The sequence below is a fragment of the Trachypithecus francoisi genome, unplaced genomic scaffold (assembly GCF_009764315.1).
Source record: "Trachypithecus francoisi isolate TF-2019V2 unplaced genomic scaffold, Tfra_2.0 Lachesis_group2, whole genome shotgun sequence".
Taxonomy (NCBI): Eukaryota; Metazoa; Chordata; class Mammalia; order Primates; family Cercopithecidae; genus Trachypithecus; species Trachypithecus francoisi.
In genome coordinates, this window is record NW_022681465.1 from 123,045,135 (window position 1) to 123,071,115 (window position 25,981).

The 25,981-nt window shown below is 46.6% G+C and overlaps 1 protein-coding gene across 11 annotated transcripts in view; it reads right to left on the reverse strand.

Annotated features, from left to right (window-relative positions):
- Positions 1-25,981, reverse strand: part of WWC1 (WW and C2 domain containing 1) — a 179,915-nt gene that overhangs the window by 14,287 nt on the left and 139,647 nt on the right. For 7 of the 11 annotated variants that reach the window (XM_033180354.1, XM_033180353.1, XM_033180350.1 and 4 more), the window contains 7 exons: positions 25,748-25,828; positions 24,030-24,116; positions 22,810-23,002; positions 12,360-12,527; positions 9,949-10,040; positions 2,332-2,464; positions 912-1,076 (listed from right to left, as the gene is read on the reverse strand). In XM_033180354.1, the coding sequence (XP_033036245.1) occupies positions 912-1,076; positions 2,332-2,464; positions 9,949-10,040; positions 12,360-12,527; positions 22,810-23,002; positions 24,030-24,116; positions 25,748-25,828 (919 nt within the window). The remainder of the gene's footprint in view (positions 1-911; positions 1,077-2,331; positions 2,465-9,948; positions 10,041-12,359; positions 12,528-22,809; positions 23,003-24,029; positions 24,117-25,747; positions 25,829-25,981) is intronic. The other 4 variants (XM_033180352.1, XM_033180351.1, XM_033180348.1 and 1 more) reach the window with 1 other exon arrangement.

The window sequence follows — 25,981 nt, forward strand, 5'->3', positions numbered from 1 at the left end:
TAGAGACAGGGTTTCAACATGTGGGCCAGGCTGTTATTGAACTCCTGGCCTCAAGTGATCTGCCCACCTCAGCCTCCCAAAGTGCTGGGATTACAGGCACGAGCCACTGCGCCCGGCTTTATTTTTCATCGCCCTTTAGGTTAAAAATAATTTTTTTTAAAGACAGGTCTTACTCTGTTGCCCAGGCTGGAGTGCTGTGGTGCAAACATGGCTCAGGGCAGCACTGGCCTCCCGGGCTCAAGAAATTCTTCTGCCTCAGTCTCCCCACTAGCTAGGACTACAAGTGCATGCCACCATGCCCAGCTAATTTTTAATTTTTTCTTAGGTGGAGGCAGGGTCTCACTATGTAGATGAGGCTGGTTTTAAACTCCTGGCCTCAAGTGACCCTCCTGCCTCAACCTCCCAAAGTGTTGGGCTTACAGGTGTGAGCCACTGCATCTGGCCACCTTTTTAAAGTTTTAAATGTTAGCAGCAGGTTCAATTTAAAAAATAAAACAAACTAGAAGCCAAATAATAAGATCTGCTGTAATTTGGCAGCCTCAGGCTGCACCCTAGAATTGCCCCGGAGGTGGGAAAGAAACGCCTGTGTGTCTCGGGGACACTGAGGGGTCCCCCTCTGATCTCAGCAAGTGGTTGCAGGAGGGCAGGGCAGAGTGTGAACACGGAAGAAGTGAGTTGGTTGGAATTATAATAACATTGACCAAGTACTAACTACCAAGCCTTTTCTATTGCTTGTCTAAAACAATCCTATGAAGTAGGCCCGTGAACTCCACCTGAGGAAACTGAGGCTCTGAGGTGTTAACATGCCTGAAGTCACCCAATAACATGAGAATAACGGGATTTGCACCCAGCCCTGTGTGAGGCTCTCGGCTACTCTGAGGGGAGCAGAAGGGGTCTGCACGCTCACTTACCCGGCAAACGTACTGGCTCTGGGGTCCCGGGGAGAAGGTCTTAGAGCGGATGATGGTGCTCCCTCGAAGAAATGGCCCCGGGGACGGAGTGCCCACCCTCCGGTCCTTGGGTCGCACCACTGTGGGGGATGGGGCCGGGGTCTCCGTATTGGTCTCTTTGTCCACCTGAGGAAGAAGTCACACCTTGAAGCCACTAATGTTCACAGAGTCTCAGCCACCTACCAGAGACCGCTCAGCTGCTCCTCCTCCCTCCTGTCACCTCACCTTTCCCCACAGACACACCAGGGTTTCCTTGGCATTAGCCCTGCTAGATGAGCTCAGCCTGGTGAAGTCAGGACAGTACCCAAGGCTGGGTGCAACGACCCCCACCCCTCTGTGGCACGTGAGGTTGGGGGCTGGTGGGAGCACATTCAGCCTCCAAACAAACTCACATTAGCAGCAGAGGTGTCTCAAAGTTTTGAAAGTGTGATGTCCAACGTCCTGGACGTCACACTCTCAAAACCTATAAACCAAGTGCATTTTGAAAAACCACACCCAAGGCTTCCACAGCCCTGGCAAAGTACTACAGTTGCTTTCATTGAATTCTGAAGGCAACCAGCTAGTCTTGTTTTTAAAACCAACCCATCAGGTTTTTTACTGCCCGTGCACAGTAGTCATCAGGAAAACATAAACAAACAAAAACACCTATATGCAGGACCTTTGTCAGCCTAAATACTGCCTTTATACAATTTTAAGAAAGGGCATCCCCTCTGGCTGGAGAAATTGCAAAATGATGCCCCCTTGGTGTGGAGGAGTTAGAACTGGGGCCCAGATCCCACTGCACCCGCCGTGGCCAGGCACCTCTGTGCGGTACTCCAGCTGCAGCCTCGCTCAAACACGGCAGGTGCTCTAGCTCCAGGAGTCCTGGAGCCAGCTGTCTATGGAGAGTGAATCCTGCTATAACATGTGACCCTAGTGCAGCAGGGGAGCAGGCAGCAAAGGGAGTCTGGCCTTTTTCCTATCGCACTGTGGGCAGACCCACATAAAGACATACATTTTGAGAGCCTATCTGCAAGGTTGGTATTATTGTGCCCATTTTAGAGATGAGAAAATGGAGGCTTGAGAGGGATGAAGTCATCTGCCTAAGACTACACAAGGGAGTATCAGAGCCAGAATTCGAACCCAAACCCATCTGACTGTAAGGCTTGAATTCTTTCCAGAGAAGTCAGGGAAAATGCAGAAGGCAGAAGAAAAGAGATGGGTGAGTTGGTCTCTCCTGGTTTACCATCACCAGAATGACCCAAAGGTGACTCCATTGTGAGGGCTTGTGCCCTGATGCTGGAGGCCAAGACTTAGCTCTGCGTCTTTTCTGACTGCTTCAGCACAAGAATTGAAGGCTCTTCCTCCACAGCAGCCCTTCCATCCCCCCAGCCCTTCCTACCTTTAATGCTGGGTACCCGTCCATATCAGGTGAGGCTTTCTCAGTGAAAACATCCTCTTCTTCCTCCTCCTCTTCCACCTCCTCCTCCTCTTCCTCAGCTACTGCCTCATTTTCACTGGTCTCCTCATACCTCCTGTGATGACAAAGCACTTTGGTTACCCACCCAGAAGCCACTCTGCCTCTGTTCACCTGCCTTTAAGTACATCCAAGGGAGGGCTTCCAATCCTTTTGATGATTGAGGATACATTAAAAAAAATTTTGGGGGGGCCAGACGCAGTGGCTCATGCCTGTAATCCCAGCACTTTGGGAGGCCAAGGCAGGAGTTCAAGACCATCCTGGCCAACGTGGTAAAACCTCGTCTCTACTAAAAATCCAAAAATCAGCCGGGCGTGGTGGTGGGCGCCTATAATCCCAGCTACTTAGGAGGCTGAGGCAGGAGAATTGCTTGAACCCAGGAGGCGGAGGGTGCAGTGAGCCGAGATAGCACCACGGCACTCCAGCCTGGACGACAGAGTGAGATTCTGTCTAAAAAACAACAGCAACAACAACAACAAAAACACGGACAAATGGCTGCTCCAAAGTGATTTTGCCATTTTATGTTTCCCCTGAGCAATGTTCTAAGAGTTCTAGTTCCTCACTACACTTGGTGTCGTTCGTCTTTATAGTTAGTCACTCTACTGGGTGTGTACTTGCATCTTGTTGGGTTTTAATGTGCATTTTCTTTTTTTTTCTTTGTTTTTAGAGACAGGGTCTTGCTCTGTCGCCAAGGCTGAGGCTGGAGTGCCATGGTGTGATCATAGCTCACTGTCGCCTCGAACTCTTGGGCTCAGGTGGTTGATTCTCCCACCTCAGCCTCCCAAGTAGCTAGTACTACAGGCACGTGCCACCATGCCTGGCTAATTTTGTAAATCTTTTGCAGAGATGGAGTTTTATTTTGTTTCCCAGGCTGATCTTGAACTCCTGGCCTCAAGAAATCTTCCTGCCTCAGCTTCCCAAAGTGTGAGCATTACAGGTGTAAGCCACTGAGCCTGGCCTAATTTGCATTTTCTTGTTGAGAAACTCGTCATACATTTATGACCATCTTCTTTGGTGAAGTGTCTGTTAGAACCTCCAGCCCCTTAAAAATCGGGTTGTTGGCCAGGCACAGTGACTCACGCCTATAATCCCAACACTTTGGGAGGCTGAGGTGGGTGGATCACCTGAGGTCAGGAGTTCGAGACCAGCCTGACCAATATGATAAAACCCCACCTCTACTAAAAATACAAAAATTAGCCGGGCGTGGTGGCATATACCTGTAATCCCAGCTACTCAGGAGGCTGAGACAGGAGAATCGCTTGAATCCGGGAGGTGGAGATTGCAGTGAGCCAAGATCGCAGCCTAGGCAACAAGGGCAAAACTCTGTCTTAAAATAAACAAATAAATAAATAAAAATAAAAATTGGGTTGTCTTATTATTGAGTTGTAAGAAATCTTAATATATTTGAGCTATGAATCCTTTGTCAGGTATGTGGACTGCATGATTTTCTCTAAGTCTGTGGCTTGCTTTTCATTTTCTAAGTGGTGTCTTCCAAAGATCATAAGTTTTTGATTATGATAAAGCCCAATTTACTGGTTTTTTTCATTTATAGTTTGTGCTTTTTATGTCCTAAGAAATCTTTGCCTACCTCAAAGTTTTGAACAGTTTCTTTCTTACACTTTCAGAACTTCTATAATTTCAGTTTTTTTGTGTAGCTCAATAACCCATTTGAGATTATTATTATTATTATTTTTTGAGATGGAGTCTTGCTCTGCCGCCCAGGCTGGAGTGCAGTGGTGTGATCTCGGTTCTGCCTCCCGGGTTCACGTCATTCTCCTGCCTCAGCCTCCTGAGTAGTTGGGACTACAGGCATGTGCCGTCACACCAAGCTGATTTTTGTATTTTTAGTAGAGATGGGGTTTCACCATGATGACCAGGATGGTCTTGATCTCCTGACCTTGTGATCTGCCCACCTTGGCCTCCCAAAGTGCTGGGATTACAGGCTTGAGTCACCGCGCCCAGCCACAGATTAATTTTTATACATGATATAAGTGTCCAAGTTTATTTTTTTCCATATGAATACCTAATCGTTCCAACACCATTTGCTGAAGAGACTTTTGGTGATAGTCCTTAAAACTCTCCATTTCCCTTGGACTCCAAGGTTGGAAGGATTTGGTGTGACAAATAGGCTGCATTTGTTAAGTAGTAATTTATCTCTATTCCCATCTTGACTTCTGAAAGACATACAGAACTGCCCGGCTTCTGATCAGCATGAGGCAGTGTTATCATACTGAGCCAAAAGAATCCCAGCCAAAAGCAGAGAATCCAACATCCAGCTAGCTGGCTCGGTGAGCGTGTGGGGAAACACAAAATCTCCCTGAGGATTTTCCCAATGGGGAGAATGCATTTTGGATCTCTACTCACAAGTCTGCAATTCAAACCTCTTCTGTACTTAGATGAGGACTGCACTGTGGAGGGGCCTTGGCTCTCCTCCTTGGCCCCAGCAGCCTCTCTATCTACAAATGAAAGAGCTGTTGGTCAGGCGCAGTGGCTCATGCCTGTAATCCCAGCACTTTGGGAGGCTGAGGTGGGTGGATCACCTGAGGTCAGGAGTTTGAGATCAGCCTGACCAACATGGAGAAACCCCATCTCTACTAAAAATACAAACTTAGCTGGGTGTGGTGGCACACGCCTGTAATCCCAGCCACTTGGGAGGCTGAGACAAAAACAAACAAACAAACAAACAAAAACCCAACTTAATTTTAATTGTAAGGAGAAAAATAATTAAAATCAACAATATCTTTTCATCCACTGGAGTGGCAAAGCGGAAAAAAAATCTGATAATATCAAGTGCTGATGAAGGTACAGAAACAGGCAAATCCCTGTGGGAAGTGTAAAGGAGAGCAGTCAATTTACATTCTGAAGGCAATTTAGCCTTATCTGTTAAAACAAAAAATGTATATATCCTTAATTAAGTTACAGCAGTTTGATTACATTGAGTGTCAGAGAGGCTGTAGATTAGGGTACTCAATCACCGCTGGTGGGAGCATTTATTAATAAAATCTTATTTGAGAACTACTCTATGACGTCTATTAAAACATAAAAAACACACGCCCTGGGATCCAGCAATGCCACTTCTCAGCATCTGCCCTAGACAAATACAAGTTCCCAAGGAAGCAAATACAAAGATTTTTCCCTCTAGTATTGGTTTGGTGTTATATTCTCCTGTATTTTCTAACACTCTTAGTTTTATTTTGCTTGTGGATTAAAAAAAAAAAAAAATCCAGTCTTCTGATTATATGATTTAAAGACATAAAAAAACAAATAAAATAAAAAGAAGGAGGACCAGTGACGTGCTGGGTACTGGGTGCCGAGGAAGGACTGTAAATTGGAACAGATGGACAGCCTTTTGCAGACCAGAACCCAAGACTCCAGAGATGAGCAGGCATGGCAAGGCCAATTAACATCGCAGGACCAAGAGAAGCTTCCAGTCTTGGGGGAGGGGGCTGCAGATGGTTTACCCCACTACAGCAGCTCTGGGATCCCCAGCCCTCTTTGTAAGGGAAGTTTGAATGGCAGGGGGTGTGGAGACAGGGGGCCACAAAGGGAGAAGGAACAGAAGGCAGTTGCTAGGAGACGGCTTGAAAAGTCTCAGCACAAGCTTGGAATTTGGTGGAAACCACTGATCTTGTGCCAGGGTTTTGGGAGATAGGTCCTGGGCCTATTTCTGGCATCAGACCTTTGCCTGTGTGATCCGTAGTAGTGTGGCACAGCAGTGTGCCAGGGAGAAAGAGAGAGAGGCAGAGAAAGAGAGGGGAAAGGAAAGAGAGAGGGAGATGGCCAGGGGTCGGTGGGGACAGACAGACAGACAGAGAGAGAGAGAGAGAGAGAGAGAGAGAAAAGGAGGGGGGGAGAGAAATTGAGACAATTTAGAGAGAACCCTAAACTAACAAAGGAACATACAAAAATTCCAGGAACCTTGCCATCCACTTTATCACATGAAAAAAATAGTAAGGGAGAAGAGTAAAACAAGGATCAGCAAACTATAGCCCGTGGGCCAAATCCTGCCTGCTCCTTTGTTTTGGACAGTCTAAGCCATGAATGGTTTTTATATTTTAAAATGGCTGAAAAAAAAAAATCAAAAGGGGAATACTTGGTGTAAAGGTGCAAATTATATAAAATGCAAATTTCAGTGTCCATAAATGACATTTCAGTGGACCACAGACACTGTCATTGGTTTAAATACTGCCTACGGCTGCTTTCACACTGCAACAGCAGAGGTGAGGGGATGCAACAGAATTCCTATAGCCCACAAAGCAAACAATATTTACCATCTGGCCCTTTCCAGAAATCATCTGCTGACCTCTGGAGTAAAAGACATTAAGGAAGGACGCCTTCTGAGACTAAATATATAATTTGGGGCTCTGAGTGAATAATAATATGGAAGCGTTACTGAATGCTTCCTCTAGGTCAGGGTCTGTGTTAAGTGCTTATCATGCATAATTTTACTGAATTTTGCAAAATACCCCATGACATAGTAGTTGTTTTCTAAATCTCTATTTCACAGATGAGGAGATGGAAGTTTACAGCTGTGATATTCAGCCTAGGCTGCACATTAGAATCACCCAGGGAGCTTTTAAAACTTACTAATGCTCAGTAAGGTCTTACTGATCAGAAACAGAATCCCAGAAGGAAGCTGGCTGAGCTAGACTCCAGATCCATATCTGTCTGAATTTAAAGCACAGACACTTAAGACCAACTTATTCTTCCTTCCAAATGGCAAGATTCATAGGCTGTGGCCATTTCCTACGTGGGATTTACCGTATTTCCAGCCAGTAGTGAGGAATGTTCCTTCTCTTTTTCCTAACAATAATTTCGACCACGTATTGAGGGTCCACTGTGTGCTTTGCACTTGATCTTCATTAGTGCCTTTCCCTTGAGTCTCTTTCAGTAACCTTATATAGTCAGTATTATTTCCTCAGTTTTCAGATAAGGCTCAGACAAGGTTAGAGTGACTTGCCCGGCAGTGACACAAGGTGTCGGCTTTTGGGGTGCTGGTCACATTCTGCTTCTTGATTTGATGCTAGTTACAGAGTTTTGCTTTCCGAAAATTCACTGAGCTCTCTGCTTAGGTGAATTTTCTGTAAGAATTTTACACTACAGGCCGGGCGCGGTGGCTCAAGCCTGTAATCCCAGCACTTTGGGAGGCCGAGACGGGCGGATCACGAGGTCAGGAGATCAAGACCATCCTGGCTAACACGGTGAAACCCCGTCTCTACTAAAAACACAAAAACTAGCCGGGCGAGGTGGCGGGCGCCTGTAGTCCCAGCTACTCGGGAGGCTGAGGCAGGAGAATGGCGTAAACCCGGGAGGCGGAGCTTGCAGTGAGCTGAGATCTGGCCACTGCACTCCAGTCCGGGTGACAGAGCGAGACTCCGCCTCAAAAAAAAAAAAAAAAAAAAAAAAAAAAGAATTTTACACTACAATAAAAAGTTTTGAAAATACTTTGCCTAAGGTGACACAAAAACACGAAGAATCCAAGATTCAAACCCTAGTCTATGTCACTGTTTCTTAAAGTGTATGATGAGAACTTTCTCATAATACAAGGAATTAAATAGCACCGAATCACAAAGTGAGAAAGTTGTCCCCTTTTCAATTCTTGTTCAGACATTTTGATTACAATAAGGAGAAAGTCTCTGGCAATAGCATGTCTTCAACATTGCTGAAATACTTGCTAACCTTTTTTTTAAATTTAATAACGGGAGAGAAGGCTCAGGCTTAGCAAGCAATATCTCTAACTAGACTTTAATAATATTGCTTTATTTTCATTACATTGTGTTTTCCACAGTTACCTTTAGAAGCAGACTTGGCTCTTGGTCTACCCAGTATCCACTTTTTCCCTTAGTAACAGAAATTTGATTTTTGTACCCAAATAACAGATCTCATTCTCCAGTCTCCCCGCAGTTAGGCAGGCTAAGTGGCTAAGCTTGGCCAATGAGAAGCAAGCAGAAGTTGCTGTGCGGGACATTCAGGAATGCTTCTTAGTTAAAAGGTACACAGGCACGCTCTCTTTTATCTTTCCTCTTTCCTGATGGTTACCTGCCTGATGGCTGGTGATCCAGCAGCCATCTTGGGCTATAAAGCAGCCTCGGTGATGGAGGTCACATAGTAAAGACAGCAAAGCAGACAGAGGAAAGGAGCCTGGATTCCCAATAACCCCGTGGGGTTGACAGAATTGGATAGCCTTGGATTGCTTCCTCCGTTGTTTTTTTTTTTTTGAGACAGAGTCTCACTCTGTCACCCAGGCTGGAGTGCGGTGGCGCAATCTTGGTTCACTGCAACCTTTTCCTCCTGGGTTCAAGCAATTGTCCCTGCCTCAGCCTCCCAAGTAGCTGAGACTAAATACATAATTTGGGGCTCTAAGAGAATAATAATATGGAAGAGTTATTGAATGCTTCCTCTAGGTCAGGGTCTGTGTTAAGTGCTTATCATGCATAATTTTACTGAATTTTGCAAAATACCCCATTACAGGTGCCCACCACCATGCCTGGCTAATTTTTGTATTTTTTAGTAGAGATGGGGTTTTGCCATGTTGGCCCGACTGCTCTCAAACTCCTGACCTCCGGTGATCCATCCGCCTAGGGCTCCCAAAGTGCTGGGATTACAGGTGTGAGCCACCATGCTCGGCCTCACCCATTATTTTTAAATTGTTTTTGAGATGAGGTTTCATATGGGTTCAAGCAATCCTCCTGTCTCCTGAATAGCTGGGATTACATTTTTCTTCTTCTTTCTCTTTGCCCCTCCCCTCCTCTTCCCTCCTCTCCCCTCCCCTTGTCTCTCTCTCTCTCTCTCTCTCTCTCTCTCTTTCTTTTGAGACAGAGTCTTGCTCTATCACTCAGGTTGGAGTACAGTGGTGCAATCTCAGCTCACTGCAACCTCCCCCTCCTGGGTTCAAGTGATTCTCCTGCCTCAGCCTCCTGAGTAGCTGGGATTACAGGCGTGCACCACCACGCCCAGCTAATTTTTGTATTTTTAGTAGAGACGGGGTTTCAACATGTTGGTCAGGCTGGTCTCGAACTCCTGACCTCGTGATCCGCCCACCTCGGCTTCCCAAAGTGTTGGATTTACAGACATGAGCTACCACGCCTGGGCCTCTTATTCTTAAGTGAAGAAGAAGTAAACTTCTATCTTATTTCTGTCTAATATTTCTGCTCTCCATTCCTGAAAGTCAAATGCAATTCCCAAGGACTCTTTACTTTATGGCAAACTACACAAATTTTCCATTTAGAGTAACATAAAGTTTCTTCTTCCTTTTTTTTTTTTTTAGCAAAATAAATGTCACTATATCAAGATAAAGAATAACATTAGGTGTGAACTAGCATAGGTGATCCATGGGAAACAAAATGGCAAATTCGAAAGGAATTCTGGGAACCATCGTACTAGGTTACATTGCCTTTTTGCCTGTAGAGAACCCATGAGGAGAGGGGTTCTCAGTCTTCCCAGTGGAACCCTTCTTTTAGTTGCACTGGCATTTGGGGATCTCATTGCTGGGCCTAGATCCAGGCAGGGCAGCTCCTGGGGCCCAAGGGTGTGCTCACTCACCAGCTGTCTTCCAGCGTCTGTGTGCTGCTCCTGCCCTCCTGCCTCTTCTCCAGCTCCACCGCTGTCTGTTCCAACAGAGCAGACACAGCGTCCTATAGAGACAAAGGCTACTGGGTCATTGGGTACAATGTAGGTGCCACCCTACCTGCCAGGAATCAGAGCATCTCAGACCTGTGACCCTCCCAGTGAATTGATGGTCAAACCAAAGACCAGAGTGGTCAAGTGTCTTGCCCAAGGTCACTGATAAAACTGGAAAAATTGTCCTTAATTTCTCCAACGAGCAGTTCTCCAGAAAATAGCTCCTGTATATATGAACTTACTCAGCATCGTGGTGGAAGACAGTCAAGTTTAGCAGTGAAGTGAGAGAGAATTAAGGTCTCTGACTGTAAGGAGACCACAGCATCAACAGACCAACATGTGAACCATCAATAACATAATGCATAATGCACTATCTCTTTTTGGAGTGAGAGACCTGAGTTTGAGACCTAGCTTTGCTGAGGAGATGTACATCTTAAAGTAATTTGGTTATCTCCCTGAGACTTGGTAAACTGTACATAATAAACGGAATAGTGCCTGATGCAAAAGGAAGTACAGAAAATGATGATGATGATGATGATGAAAAAGAAGGTGGGGGTGGGGAGGGAAAGGACAGGAGGAGGAGAAAGAGAAAAAGAGAATAGACTTAATTTATCTATTTGCTACCCTTATCTTTACCTGTATGTCCCAACCCATCCCCTGCATAGAAATTCTAGGCAGTGGCTGTCCAAACTAACCAAGTACCAACAGAAGGAGCAACCTCTACAGAGAGGAAAGGATCACTATAGAGAACTACAAGAAAATCTGAATCTAAAACACTCTCTATTTAACTTTTTGATGTGGTCAGGATCCCATAGGAGTCCAATACCCTATATGTAAGACTAACTTCACTGCTCAACTGAGTCCTGACCAGTCTGTCTGGCCAGTAGGTGTGGGCTTTCCAAATGGGGGAGACAGTTTAAGTATATTTTAATACGTTAAAGCGTACTGCACTAACTAAAATGAAAAAACGTATTTTTTCACTGAAAATACGCAAATGTAAGATTTTTTTTTCTTTTTTTCTTTTCTTTTTCTTTTTTTTTCTGAGATGGAGTCTTGCTCTGTTGCCCAGGCTGGAGTGCAATGGTGTAATCTTGGTTCACTGCAACCTCTGCCTCCTGGGTTCAAGTAACTCTCCTGCCTCAGCCTCCCTAGTAGCTAGGATTACAGACGACTGCCATCATGCTTGGTTAATTTTTGGAATTTTAGTAGAGACAGGGTTTCGCCGTGTTGGCCAGGCTGGTCTTGAACTCAGAGATCGACTCAAGAGATCCTCCTGCCTCAGCCTCCTAAAGTGCTGGGATTACAGGCGTGAGCCACCATGCCCGGCCAAGATTTTCAAGTTACAAAGTCATAATGGAACAGTTACCAAGTGCTCTTTACATGTATTTCTTCAAAGCATCATAAAAACTTTTTTCTTTGTTTTAAATAATTAATTATTATTATTTTTGTAGAGACAGGCCTCACCATGTTGCCCAGGCTTGTCTTGAATTCCTGGCCTCAAGAGATCTTCCTGCCTCGGCCTCCCCAAGTGCTGGGATTATAGGCATGAGGCACCGTGCCCATCCTCATAACAACCTTTTAAGGCTCATGTTAGACATTAAAAATTGGGGCCGGGCGTGGTGGCTCAACCCTGTAATCCCAGCACTTTGGGAGGCCGAGACGGGCGGATCACGAGGTCAGGAGGTTGAGACCATCCTGGCTAACATGGTGAAACCCCGTCTCTACTAAAAACTACAAAAAACTAGCCGGGCGAGGTGGCGGCGCCTGTAGTCCCAGCTACTCGGGAGGCTGAGGCAGGAGAATGGCGTGAACCCGGGAGGCGGAGCTTGCAGTGAGCCGAGATCCGGCCACAACACTCCAGCCTGGGTGACAGAGCGAGACTCCGTCTCAAAAAAAAAAAAAAAAAAAATTGGATGCTCAGAGAGGCAGTATGACTGACCTAGCCCTCTGATTCTCTTCCCATGACTTCCAGCTGCCTCTTATACAAAGCCTCCACTATGGACCTTGAACAAAGTAGGGGTCCAAGAAAGTTCATCTTTTACTTTCCACAGTTTTCTATCTCCATTTCATTTGTGAAAAATCATGAATTAAGTTTTCGTTAGCCAAGTGGTATTAGGTAGAACAAAGGACAGAAGGAGGAAGCACAGATGTGGAAGAGAGCAAGTTGTGGAAGGGGAGCCGCCTGCCCCTTAGTGGAGATCTCTCCTTCCCTGTCTTTTTCTCCTACTTCCTCCACCCCATTTTTCTCCTCTTGTGATGCCCGACCACCTTCAGTTCTGGGAGAGGCTTTCCCTTCCAACATCCAGGTGCTGTCTTGTGGGAGGGTGGCGCACCTGGTCCCAGCTCACCGTGCTTGCAGGCCCTGGGGCAGGGGCCGTGACTCCCACTGGCTTGAGCTCCCTGCTCTGTTTCTTCAAGTATTTGTAGCCAAGGAGGTTGTACCAGCGAGTCGACCTCTCCCCAGACCGGCAGACCTCCGCCAGGCTGATCTGGGCACCTCCCTGTCGGGGATGGAAACAAGGAGAACATAAGTGGGGCAGAGGGGGGAACCATGTGTCAGGGAATTTGGTTCACGGGGACAGTATGGAGAAAACACCACTCCAGATGAGAGGGAGGCAGCCTGGCAGGAAGACAGGCCAAGTTGTTAACATTTCCAATAACTCATTTGTCGTTCATTCACTCGTTGATCGGTTTGATCATTTGCCAAATCTTTATTGAGGACTTATCCTATGAATTTTTTTTAAATGAAAAAAACTATTATAAAAAAACCTTTAGTTTACCATCTTTGCTGCTTTTAAGTGCAATTTCAGTGGTATTAAACATTACGCACATTGTTGTAAAAGAGATCTACTGAACATTCTCATCTTGCAAATCTGAAAGCTTCGCCTCCTGGGTTCACGCCATTCCTGCCTCAGCCTCCCAAGTAGCTGGAACTACGGGCACCCGCCACCGCTAATTTTTTGTATTTTTAGTACAGATGGGGTTTCACCATGTTAGCCAGGATGGTCTCGATCTCCTGACCTCATGATCTGCCCGCCTCGGCCTCCCAGAGTCCTGGGATTACAGGTGTGAGCCACCACACCCGGCAACTCTACACTTACTAAGCAATAACTTCCTTTTTCCCCTTCCCTGCAGCCCCTAGTAACCACCACTGTATTTTCTGTTTCTATGAATTTGATGACTTTAGATACCTCATATAAGTGGAATCATACAGTATTTGTCTTTTTGTGACTGGCTTATTGAACTTAACAATGCCTTCAAGGTCCATCTGTGTTGTAGCGTATATCAGAATTTTATTCCTTTTTTGTTGTTGTTTTTTTGGAGGTAAGATCGCACTCTGTTGCCAGGCTGGAGTGCAGTGGTGTGATCATAGCTCACTGTAATCTCGAACTCCTGGGCTAAGAGATCACCCTTTCTTTTTAAGGCTGAATAATATTCCACTGTATGGGCATGCTACATTATGCTTATCCAGTCATCTGTTGATGGACATTTGGGTTACTTCTACCTCTTCACTATTGCGAGCAGTGCTGCCATGAACATAAGTGTACAAGTAATTCTTTAAGAACCTGCTTTCAGGGCGGGCATGGTGGCTCATGCCTGTAATTGGAGCACTTTAGGAGGCTGAGGCGGGTGGATCACCTGAGGTCAGGAGTTCGAGACCAGCCTGACCAACATGGAGAAACCCCATTTCTACTAAAAACACAAAATTAGCCAGGCGTGGTGGCATATTCCTGTAATCCCAGCTACTCGGGAGGGTGGGGCAGGAGAATTGCTTGAACCCAGGAGATGGAGGTTGCAGGTGAGCTGAGATTGTGCCAGTGTACTCCAGCCTGGGCAACAAGAACAAAACTCTGTCTCAAAAACAAAACAAAACAAAACAACAACAACAACAGAATCCTGCTTTCAATTATCTTGAATATATGCCCAGAAGTACAATTGCTAGGTCATATGGTAATTACATTTTAAATTTTTTAGTGGAACTACTACACTGTTCACATCAACACTTGCTAAGGAAGTGCTTATAATCTCACCAACAATGCACATGAGTTCCAATTTCTCTACATCTTCACCAACACTAGTTATTTTGTGTGGTTTTTTGATAGCCATCATCCAAATATGTGTGAGGTGGTATCTCATTGTGGTTTTGATTTGCATTTGTCTGATAATTAGTAATGTTGAACATCTTTTCACATGGATGTTGGCCATTTGTATATTAATTTTGGAGAAGTGTCTATTCAAGTCCTTTCTCCTTTTCAAATTGGGTTATTTGATTTTTCTGTTGTTGAATTCCCATTCTGTGTTAGTTATATTAAGCACTAGGTTCTATGTTATGTACTGAGCATAATGATGGTCCCCACATGGTTCCATCTTCTGGGAGCCAGCACTCTCCCAAGGAACTCAGGAACTGAACAAGTAATTAATTCCAAGTGAGGTAGAAAACTGCGTTATCATTTCTTCTCCACTAAATTTGCAAAAGTTTAAAAAATGGACAACAAATGCCGTTGTTGGGGTTATGGGAAAATAGGCCCTCTCTCACCTTGCTCGTGGGAATGTAAAATGGCAGAAACCCGATGGAAGGAATTTAGTCATATCTAGTAAAAACATAAATGCATTTTACCCTTCGACCGAGTAATTCTCCTTGTAGCTGTCTATCCCACAGATACACCTGCAGAAATCTGCACAAGTACAAAATGACCCACAAAAAGAGTCTTCATTCTGACCCTCTTTGTAATAGCGAAAGTTTTTTTTTTTTTTTCTTGAGACAGAGCTTTGCTCTTTTTGCCCAGGTTGCTGGAGTGCAATGGCATGGTCTTTGCTCACCGCAACCTCTGCCTCCCAGGTTCAAGCGATTCTCCTGCCTCAGCCTCCAGAGTAACTGGGATTACAGGCATGTGCCACCACGCCTGGCTATGTTTTTTTTTTGCTTTTTTTTTTTGTATTTTTAGTAGAGACGGGGTTTCTCCATGTTGGTCAGGCTGGTCTTGAACTCCCAACCTCAGGTGAGATGCCCACCTCGGCCTCCCAAAGTGCTGGGATTATAGGCGTGAGGCACCGTGCCCAGCCACCCAGCCCAGCAAAAGATTTTAAATGACCCAAAGTTCCAGCAACAGGGAACAGACTGAAAGAACTATAATCTGTCTATGCAATAGAATATTATGTAGCTGTGTAAAAAAGAGAAAGATCTCTTTATACTGATGCAGAGAGATGGCCAGGCTATACAGTTAAGAGAAAAAATAGCACGGTGCAGAAAAGAGTATATATGCTACCTTTTGTGCAAGAGAGAGGGGGATAAGTATATGTGTCCATAGTCTATGTATATATTGCACCATGTTTGAGGTGCAAGGGGGAGTGAACATGATCATACGTGCACAAGAAATAATGGAAAGATGAAAAAGAAATTAATCAAAGTGGTCACCTATATAGGACAGGCGGTGAGGCTAGGGTGGGGAGAGAGCATGATTTCTCTTCAGTAAACCTTTCCATACAATTTTTCTTTGAGTTATGTAAATATATCCCTTAAACTGAAAACAAATTATAACAAACTAACCTGACTATAAGCTCACAGAAAAGGGAATTATTTCAAGTGACTTAATATTTTTACTGTTTTGTTTTTCCCCCCTACATCCTCCCTAGAAATTACTACAAACTAATTAATCATTCCTCAGAGGCTTTATTGTTTTGACATGTCCAAAAATGAGCCCTGGTCAGGTTTGGGAAGGTGGTCAGCTCACCTTCCCCTAACATACCAGTGTCGGTGGGTGGAAGGGGCTACCCAGACTCTGTGCTGATGGGTGGTAGAAAGACCAAATGCCAGTTTGCAAAACGGACCTGTAGCCAAGTGTATTAATCCGTTCTCATGCTAATAAAGGCATACCCGAGACTGAGTAATTTATAGAAGAAAGAGGTTTAGTTGACTCACAGTTCAGCATGGCTGGGGAGGCCTCAGGAAACTTATAATCATGGCAGAAGAGGAAGCAAACACTTCCTTCTTCACATGGTGGCAGCAAAGAGAAGTGGCGAACAAAAGTGGGAAAAGCCCCTTATATAACCATCGGATCTCATGAGAACTCACTCACTATCATGAGACTAGCAGCATGGGGGTAACCGCCCCCATGAGTCAATTACCTCCCACCAGTTCCCTCCCACAACACACGGGGATTATGGGGGCTACAATTCATCAGGATGCATCGGAACGTGGCAGAGCTGTGCTAGGTCTGGGACAGTGAAAGGTGGTTTCTGAGAGCGCAGTGGTGAGTGGGGAGAGGAAGAAAGCACGATGTTGACACTTCACTTGTTTAGCACCAGCTTCCTCATCTGGAAAACAGGGAAAATAACTCCTACCTACCCGCCTATTGGGAGGATCAGAGTGAATTAAATGCTTGGCACACTTCAGGCACCCAGAATAAATGTACATATATATAAATATTTGTCTATTGCTTATTTATTCGTTCATTAAAAACTCCCTAAGCCCTTCGCAGACTCTGGAACCACAGAAGCATGTAAGATATGATTCTTCCCCAAAATGGCTCATGGTTTCCTAGGGAGATAGACAGCTATGTTGGATATTACAGTTCAGAACATGCCAGGCCATGTGTGAGGTATGAGGGGAAAGGACCAGGATCACAGCTTTGAGATGTAACACTTCCAGTAGATTATTATTAATTCTAACAAGATATACTGTTTATCTGGGGCCGGCTCCCAGCTTTGAGTATCGTCTACCTCAGTAAACTGGACGCACTTTTGAAGGCATTTACATATTCATTCATTCATTTATTCAACACACAAAAATGTGCTGAGAAGTCTCATGTGCCAGGCACTGTTCTGGGTGCTGGAGACAGAGCAGAATTGAAGGCAGATAAATATTCCTGCCCCATGACTTTATATTTGCGTCTAGGGGAATCAGATAACAACTCCATAGGTAAACTCCTTACTGTGTTTCATCGAATCTAAGATGCCATCATTTAAAAGTGTACTATTATTTTATGCACCAAGAAAGAGAAATAGTTGCCAATTAAACTATAACTTGTCATCTAGTACACAGTGCATCTTGATTTCAGAAATAAAATGTAAAGATAACATGTACCCTAGAATCTATGAGGTACAGTGAAATGTTAGGTGATAAAAGGTGGTGTAGAGAAAAATACTACAGGGAAGGGGGCTAGAAGGGGATAAGAGAGCAGAGAGGGTAACGGGATTTACATAGGGTGGAAGACCTCGCTGAGAAGGTGACATCTGAATAAAGTCCGGAAGGAGGTGAGGGAACACCTGGGAGGACAGAATGCCAGGCAGAGGACACAGCAAGTGCAAAGGCCTGGAGGGGAGCACATGTTGGCGTATTCAAGGAACACGAGGCTGGAAGAAGAGTTTTGCAGATATAATCCCAGAGATAAGAAGTGGCCGAATCCCAAGAGGCCTTGGAGGCCAAGCAAAGGACACAGGTGTTGACTCTAGGTGGAGACACAAGCCATCATAAGGTTTTAGCAAAAGAATGGCATGCACTGATTTACATTTAAATAGGATTAGTCTGGCTATTTTGTTGAAAAAAGAGGAAGGGGAAAAGGACAGAAGCTGGGAGACCAAGTAGGAGATGGCTGCCATCATCCAAGGAAGGAAAGACAGTGGCTTGGGTCTGGGGAAGTGGTGAAAAGTAGGATGTAGGGTTCTTTTGAAGGTGGAGCTAAGAGGATGGGGTAAGGGAAAGAGAGGGGTTATGGATGACTGCAGGGTGTCTGGCCTGAGCAATGGAAGAATGAGATTGCCATTGCCTGAGACAGTGGACACACAGGATGAAAGGTCATGGGCATTCTTGTGGCCATGTTAGTTTGAGGTCCTATTTTACGTTTAAGTGAAGATGCAGAACAGGCAGTGGAGATACGAGATTCGAGGGGTGTGGGGAGGCCCAGGCTGGAGCCCTGCACTTGGAATGGGTTTGCAACTGGGAGATAAAATGAGATTACCAAGGAAACGAGTAGAAAAGGGGAGGATCAAGGACCCAGCCCTGGGCCCTCTGACATAGGGAGGTCAGGGAAATGAGGAAGAACCAGCAAAGGAGACCAAGATGCTAGAGGTGAGGGGAGAACACTGGAATAGCGAGGTAACCAGGAGGCCAAGCAAGGGCAAAGGATGTTGAGGGAGGTGGAGTCAGCAACTGCAGCAAGTGTAGCTGGCAGGTCCAGAAGGAAGATGGAGAGCTGGCCTCTGGTCTGGTAACAAGGAGCTCACTGATGAACATGATGAGGACACCCTCGGTACAAAGATGAGGGCCAGGCTAGGCACGGTGGCTCACACCTGTAATCCCACCACTATGAGAGGACAAGGTGGGCGGATCACTTGAGGTCAGAAGTTTGAGACCAGCGTGGCCAACATGGTGAAACCTCACTCTACTAAAAATACAAAAATTAGCCAGGTGTGGTAATGTGTGCCTGTAGTCCTAGCTACTGGGAGGCTGAGGCAGGAGAATGGCTTGGACCCAGGAAGCGGAGGTTGCAATGAGCCAAGATCATGCCGTTGCCCTCCAGTCTGGGTGACAGAGTGAGAATCTCTCTCAAAAATTAAAAAATAAAAGTAAAAAAATATAAAAAAGAGAAAGACGAAGGCCAAAGTCCACGTAGATTGGGTTACAGAGAGGAAGGGAACACCTCTTTCAAGTTTTTCTACAAAGAAAGCGAAAGAAACAATGTAGTAGTTGGAAGTGGAAATGGGGCGAAAAAGTTTTAGGTTGGGTGTGGTGGCTCATGCCTGTAACCCCAGCCCTTTGGGAGGCTGAGGCGGGAGGACTCCCTGAGCCCAGGAGTTCAACCAGCCTGGGCAACATAGTGAGACCCCATCTCTACAAAAAATACAAAAATTAGCCAGGCATGGTGGTATGGGCCTGTAGTCCCAGCTACTGGGGAGGCTGAAATGGGAGTATCACTCGAGCCCAGAAGGTCAAGGCTGCTGTGAGCCGAGTTCACAGCACTGCACTCCAGCCTGGGCAACAAAGCAAGATCCTCAGTCAAAAAAACGTTTGTTTTGTTTTGAGCATGGGAGAAATAATAGCAGGATGATATACTGATAGGCTGGATCCAGTGGAAGAGGGAAAACTGAAGACAGAGGAAAGAGCAGAATGGCTGCTGGAGTAATGTCCTTGTGAGAAAATGGGGGCACTGGCCTCAGACAGGAGTGCAGAAGGCCCATCCTCAGAAGCCAGGGAAATGGCAGAATTTACAAGAACAGCTAGATATGGTATGGGGGCCCTCTTCTGAGTCTGTTCTGTCTTCTCTCCCTGAGAGAAGTATGAATTAGTCATTGTGATGAGTGGGTGAGTAAATCATCCAGGGAGATACAGTATAATTTCTGGGCAGCATTCAGGGCTCATGGGAAGTGAGTGATTACCATTTCCAAATGACACCATACAGCGTGGTTGTGTGCATTTTTTTTCCAGTTGCTCAGTTGGAGAGGAGGGGGTGGAGAGCTCGCTTTGACAGGGCTGGGGTTTTGCCAAGTTAGTATGCCAAAGTGAGAGGGAGCAAGGGAACGGTTGTAATGGTGAACCATGGGACGTAAGTGGGGCCTGAGAGGCAGGCTAGCTTGAGAGAGCCTGGGCAGGGTGGCACTGAACGAAGCAGTAGAGCAGTGGGCAACAAGGCCCCCTGCGATGTCATGCTAGGGCATTTGGTGGTACTGTTGCCTGCAATATTGGGAAGGTGGGCCGTGTAGTCCTCCAAACCTGTAATCTGGGTCTGGGGACATGAGAGACACTCATAGTAACCCCCTGAGAAGTGGCATCGTGTGATGGCCACACATAAGGAAGCCGGAGTCTCTGTTCAAATCCAAGCTTCGCCATCTTCTCCTTGGATGACCTGGCAGGTTACTTCGCCTTTCTGGGCCTTGATCCCTTATCTTCCTGGGGCCATCGCGAAGATTAAATGAGATACTGCACACGAAGTTCTTAGCTCACTGGTAGACACATAGACTTGGCTCAGTACAGATGCTGTTGCTGCCCAGCTGAAAACGGACTGGGGATTCCACACACCCTGCTGCCCGGCGTCTCTGCGTGGGAGCGGACAGGCCCTTTTCCTTCCCATCTCACTTCCTCTGCTCCTCCAGCCACCAAAATACGACAGCCTGACACTCCATGTCCCCACCGTATACGGGAAAGGAGGTTTCCCATTGGCTGCAGGCAAAGACAAGCCACAGTGAGATGAGCGCTTTGGCTGCTGCCATGGCAACTAGCAATGACCAGACTTCAATTAGGAAGGAGGAATAAAAGGCATCCAATTAGGAGAAGAAAATAGGATTTAGCCTCTTTTCGTTTAGGAATGCCCAGAGCCAAGGGAATGCTTCGCTGGAGGAGACCAGGCTTGCCAACCCCTTCAAGTTACCACCCCCACCTCTGGGTTCCAGGGAGCCCTGTGCTGGCAAAAAGACAGCACAGAGGCACTGACGTGTGTGGACTTCAGAGGTGGACCCGCCGGGGTTCAAATATGGCTTCTGCCACTTTCCTAACTGTCTTTCACCTCTTTGTGCCTCAGTTTCTCCACTGGAATACGCTACCTATTTTGCAAGGTTGGAGTGAGGATCAATAGAGATAATGGGCTGGGCGTGGTGGCTCACACCTGTAATCCCAGCACTTTAGGAGGCAGAGGCAGGCGGATCACTTGAGGTCAGGAGTTTAAGATCAGCCTGGGCAACATGGCGAAACCCCGCCTCTACTAAAAATACAAAAATTAGCCAGGTATGGTGTTGCACGACTGTAGTCCCAGCTACTCGGGAGTCTAAGGCAGGAGAATTGCTTGAACCTGGGAGGCGAAGGTTTCAGTGAGCCGAGATCACGCCACTGCACTCCAGAGACTGAGAGTGAGACTCAGTCTAAAATAAAAAAAAAACAGAGATAATGCATGTAAAGAGCTTAGCTCAGTGCCTGCCACATAAACTGCATCCTACTGGCATTAATTATTGCATTATTGTCAGTAACAACATCATTGGCCTCACCTGGGAGCTTGTTAGAAATGCAGAATCTCAGGTTCTGCTCCAGACTTGCTGAATCAGCATCAGCATTTCAGCCAGAGCTCCAGGTAACTTGTGTACATGGCACAGTTTGAAGCTCTGCTTCAGCGCCTTGTTAGTCTTCAGAGAACCACCTCCAGGAAGGCAGTATGAGCCAGATTTTACATATAAGGGAACTGAGACAGAGAACTGAAGATTGTGAGGAGACACAGCTGGAAGGGCAAGCCTGGAGACAGCCCCAGGCCACAATCCAAAGATGTGGCCCCACAATGCCATGATAGAGAAGGTTTTACAGAGCATGAAGATCAAGGCAAGGATGGAGAGCAAAGAGATTCCCTTCTCTGGGCAAACGCCTGTGATTTACAGCAGGAGAAAGGGGTGAGCCCTCCGAGAAGGCAGTGAGAAGCTCCACATTCCAGCTTCCAGACATGGAGGCAGGAGAGGCTTGGAGAGGTGTACACATCTTGTTTCTTCCCTTTGCACGCATCCCACATTTTCCTCCATCACTTCAACCCATCCGTTTCCAACACGGCCCTCCTCACAGTTTGTTTACATCTTAGCCATCAATGCTGGTGCCTTGTCTGTTTGGTTCCCCATTGAATCCCCAGCCGCAGACACAGGCTGGGGACACAAGCTCCCAGTGCAGATGAGTGGAGCAACCTTCTAGGTATAATGTCCATGCTTGGGCTCCTTTGTGCTCACAGTTGAGTTATCAATGAAATACTCTAACACTAAATGGCATCAGGGTTAACAAAGCCCTTTACTTCTTTTAATTCACTTGTACATCGTAAGCCCGAGTTAGCTATTATATAAATCCCCCTTCTACAGACGGGAAAGCTGAGTATCTGTCTGCACTTGGGTCTGCCTGTCTCTTAGGATACAATGTACCTGGGCTACTTCATTCCCAGTCCTGACTCCTGCCAATGCAGTGACAGATGGAAGCCAGAGGAGGTCAGTTTCAGGGAGGAGACTAGCAATGGCCCCATTCAATGACAACCCACTGTGGGTCAGACACTTAAATGGTGCTTTACGGGTGCTATCTCAATCCTTATAAAGATTCTTCCAGTGGGCATGATGGAGGCATTATCATTTGCATTTTATAGATAAGAAAAATGAGGATCAGAGATGTTAAGTACCTTGCCCAAGGTCATCCACCTATACAGCAAGTGGTAAAGGTGGGATGTGAAGGCCTATGTGTTTGTTTTCATTATTCTGTGCTTTTTTTTTTTAACACAAGGTTCTGCTGTTGCCCACACCAGAATACTGTGGCATGTCAGCTCACTGCAGCTCAAAGGATCCTCTCATCTCAGCCTCCAGAGTAGCTAGGACTACAAGCATGCACCACCAAGCCTGGCTAATTTTAATTTTTGTAGAGATGGGGTCTTGCTGTGTTGCCCAGGCTGCTCTCGAACTCCTGCACTTGAGCGATCCTCTGGCCTTGACCTCCCAAAGAGTTGGGATTACAGATAAAAGCCACCACACAGCCATAGTCTGTGCTTATCTAATCTCTCATGCTGTATAGTAAAGCTGCGGCATGCGGCTTTTTCCAGGTTCTGGCAGTTTTAAAAGGCACTTTCAGGTCCATTATTCTTCCTCTCGTGAAAGACTTCCTTCCCTCCTACCCTAAGTCTGAGAACAACATTCACCTGTGGAAGCCTTGCTGCCTAGACTCCAAGATGAGCCTCATTGATAGCACAATGTGTCTCCCTCAAGCCTTCTTCCTGAAGCTCAGGATGGACCAATCTCCATAAACACAGAAGGCCAGCCAGCCAGCCAGACAGACACAGCCCTTACCAGGCACTCTTCCAGATGGCTCCTGTCGGTGGTACAGACATCGACTCTTAAGGTCTTCTGGTGAAGGGCTGGGTAGGACATGGATACCCAGAACACCTCATTGAACACTAGAGTGTCTGAGGCGTCCAGGGGCCGGGTCCGGAACAGGCAGGTGGTGCTTTCAGAGCAAGGAAGGACAGCCACGCGGATATTCCTAGAGGGAGACAGAACCGCAGGAAACCTTGGGTCAGCCCATGTCTGGGGCTAAAGTGTTGGACTAAACAGCTGCTGAAATCCCTAAGCAAACACCAGTGGATGAGAGTTTGTAGAAGTGAGGAATCTGGGGAATCAGGCCCCATACACTGGAAGAAACTTTGACAAATAGAAAAAAATTCCAGATGCATTTGTCCTTTGGTCCAGACCCTTCACTTCTAGGCATCATCCCACAGATACCCCTGCCTGAGTACCAGTGAGCTATGGAGAAGGCTATTCAGCCTGGCACCATCTGGGTGGGCAAAAGACTGAAAACGACCTAAGCATCCCATCTTGTCTTCCTTCTGTTTTGTCCGCCTTCCTGCCCTTCCTTCTTCCCATATTCGCCACCCTCACAGGCTGGCTGGGTGTAGACCACAGACACATAAGCTTCTGTTGCCACCCTCTGGGCCTTATGATCCGAGAAAACTTGTAGGCAGATGAGTGCAATAAAGGATAAACCCATCTACCATGGGAGGAGCCCGCATGCGGACAGAGCAGGTGTTTGCATCCTATCAGCATCAAGGTAACACGCAGTCACACCCCTCCAAGAGAAGCACAGTGACTAGTGCTGACTCTTGGAAAGAGAAGACCCACCTCTCTCTGCAAGAAACACTTGAGCTTAGGAGAAGATAAAACAGACTGTGACCATTTTTCTCCACGAGGCTCAAAGTTCAGGAGGGTAGGGTCCAAGAAGGATCTGCTCACCACCCCATTCCTAGAGCTGGCATTCAGCAGGTGCTCAGCACGCAATGGGGCAGGAATTCACACAGTCATCTAGAGTGCTTGTCTTTACAGTTGCTGTGCTTGCCATTGTGCCTGTATTCACATGCACAGCACTGACATTTAGCATCACAGTCATATGCATTACAAACCCACAGTGTCTTGACATGGCCCATAACTGGATCAGGACAGGGCAGAAAAGTGACCCCCAGGGGTGACTCCGGAGGGTGAGAGTATGCTACACACCCATCCAGCTACATACTCACACTTTCTGGTCTTGTTGCTGCAACAGAGCAGAAAGGTTACTCAGCTGGATGATTAATATTGCAAATTGCTTATTCTTCTCATCATACCTGAAATGAAAAGGGGCATATGAAGTACCTATTAATAACACACTCATCTCTCTCATTCCTTCTCTCTGTTAAAAGTCACAGGACGTGGCTGTTGGCTGCCCTGGGGACTATGGTGAGCTCAAGAGCATAGGCCCAGTGCTTTGCTGCCATGCAGGGATGTAGAGCTAGGGCTGTCAATTGTTCAGGGTCTCACTCTGTCATCCAGGTTGAGTTCAGTGGCACGATCAGGGCTCATGGTAGCCTCGACCTCCCAGGCTCAGGTAATCCGCCCACCTCAGCCTACTGAGTAGCTAGGACTACAGATGTGCACCACCACATCCAGCTAATTTTTTGTATTTTTAGTAGAGATGGGGTTTCATCATGTTGCCTGAGCTGGTCCTGAACTCCTGGAATCAAGTGATCCATCTGCCTTGGCCTCCCAAAGCGTTGGGATTACAGGTGTGAGCCACCACGCCCAGTCAGTTGTCTGAATTTTTAAAAAGAACCCATAAATGTGGGTGAAATTTCATGATATGGTAATGTTGTCAACTAATTCCTATTAAAAAACACTGAAGGCCAGGTGTGGTGGCTCATGCCTGTAATCTCAGCACTTTGGGAGGCTGAGGCAGGCAGATCATTTGAGGTCAGGCGTTTGAGACCAGCCTGGCCCAACATGGTGAAACCCCATCTCTATTAAAAATATAAAAGTTAGCCGGGTGTGGTGGCACACGCCTGTAATCCCAGCTACTTGGGAGGCTGAGGCAGGAGAATCGCTTGAACCCAGGAGGCAGAGGTTGCAGCGAGCTAAATCACACCACTGCACTCCAGCCTGGGTGACAGGTGAGACCCTGCCTCCAAAAAAAATAAATAAATAAATAAAATTGAGATCATCCCCCAACAAGAGAAAACAAAAAGAGCAACCATGTGTGTATTGACCCAATCTGGGCTGCAGCCCCCAGTGATCAACTTCCATCCCAATCAATGAAACCTAGATGAGATGGAAAGACAAAAGCCACAGCAACAACGAACAAACACACTGAGAGGCAGGAGGTCTCAGTCCCGGTCCTGGCTCTGCCACCAGCCAGCTCCGTGAGTTGGGTCAAGTCATAAGGTCTTTTAAAACCTCATTTCTCCTATCTGTAAAGCGGACGGCTGGGAGGTGAGGAACGAATCGGCGTCCCTTCAGTTAAGAAGCTGCAATGGGCCGGGCGCGGTGGCTCAAGCCTGTAATCCCAGCACTTTGGGAGGCCGAGATGGGCGGATCACGAGGTCAGGAGATCGAGACCATCCTGGCTAACACGGTGAAACCCCGTCTCTACTAAAAATACAAAAACTAGCTGGGCGAGGTGGCGGGCGCCTGTAGTCCCAGCTACTCGGGAGGCTGAGGCAGGAGAATGGCGTAAACCCAGGAGGCGGAGCTTGCAGTGAGCTGAGATCTGGCCACTGCACTCCAGTCCGGGCGACAGAGTGAGACTCCGCCTCAAAAAAAAAAAAAAAAAAAAAAAAAAAAAGAAGCTGCAATGGCCAGCAGGTCCTGCTGCTGCTGCCTTCCACCCTGGGCGGCTGTGAAGGTAAATGCAGGGGAATGCTGCGGATGAAGAAGGGACCCCACACAGACCGTTCCTTCTATCCTCATCGTCCTTGTCACTTACTTCAGGGCAATCTGAACTCGGGCCGCACCCAATGCTTCCGATTCGTCACTGTCAAAAGCAGCAGCTTCTGAAGCACCCAGTCTGAAAGGCAACAGGGGAGGAGGAGTTAGGCTTCCTTGCAGTGAACAAACTGTTTTGGGAGGCTGGGGTTACATCCCCAGGAAGGAAAGTTGGGGTTTGCTCAGCTTCCCTCCAGGTCCTTTTTAAAATTTTAAATAAAAAAAATTTTTAGAG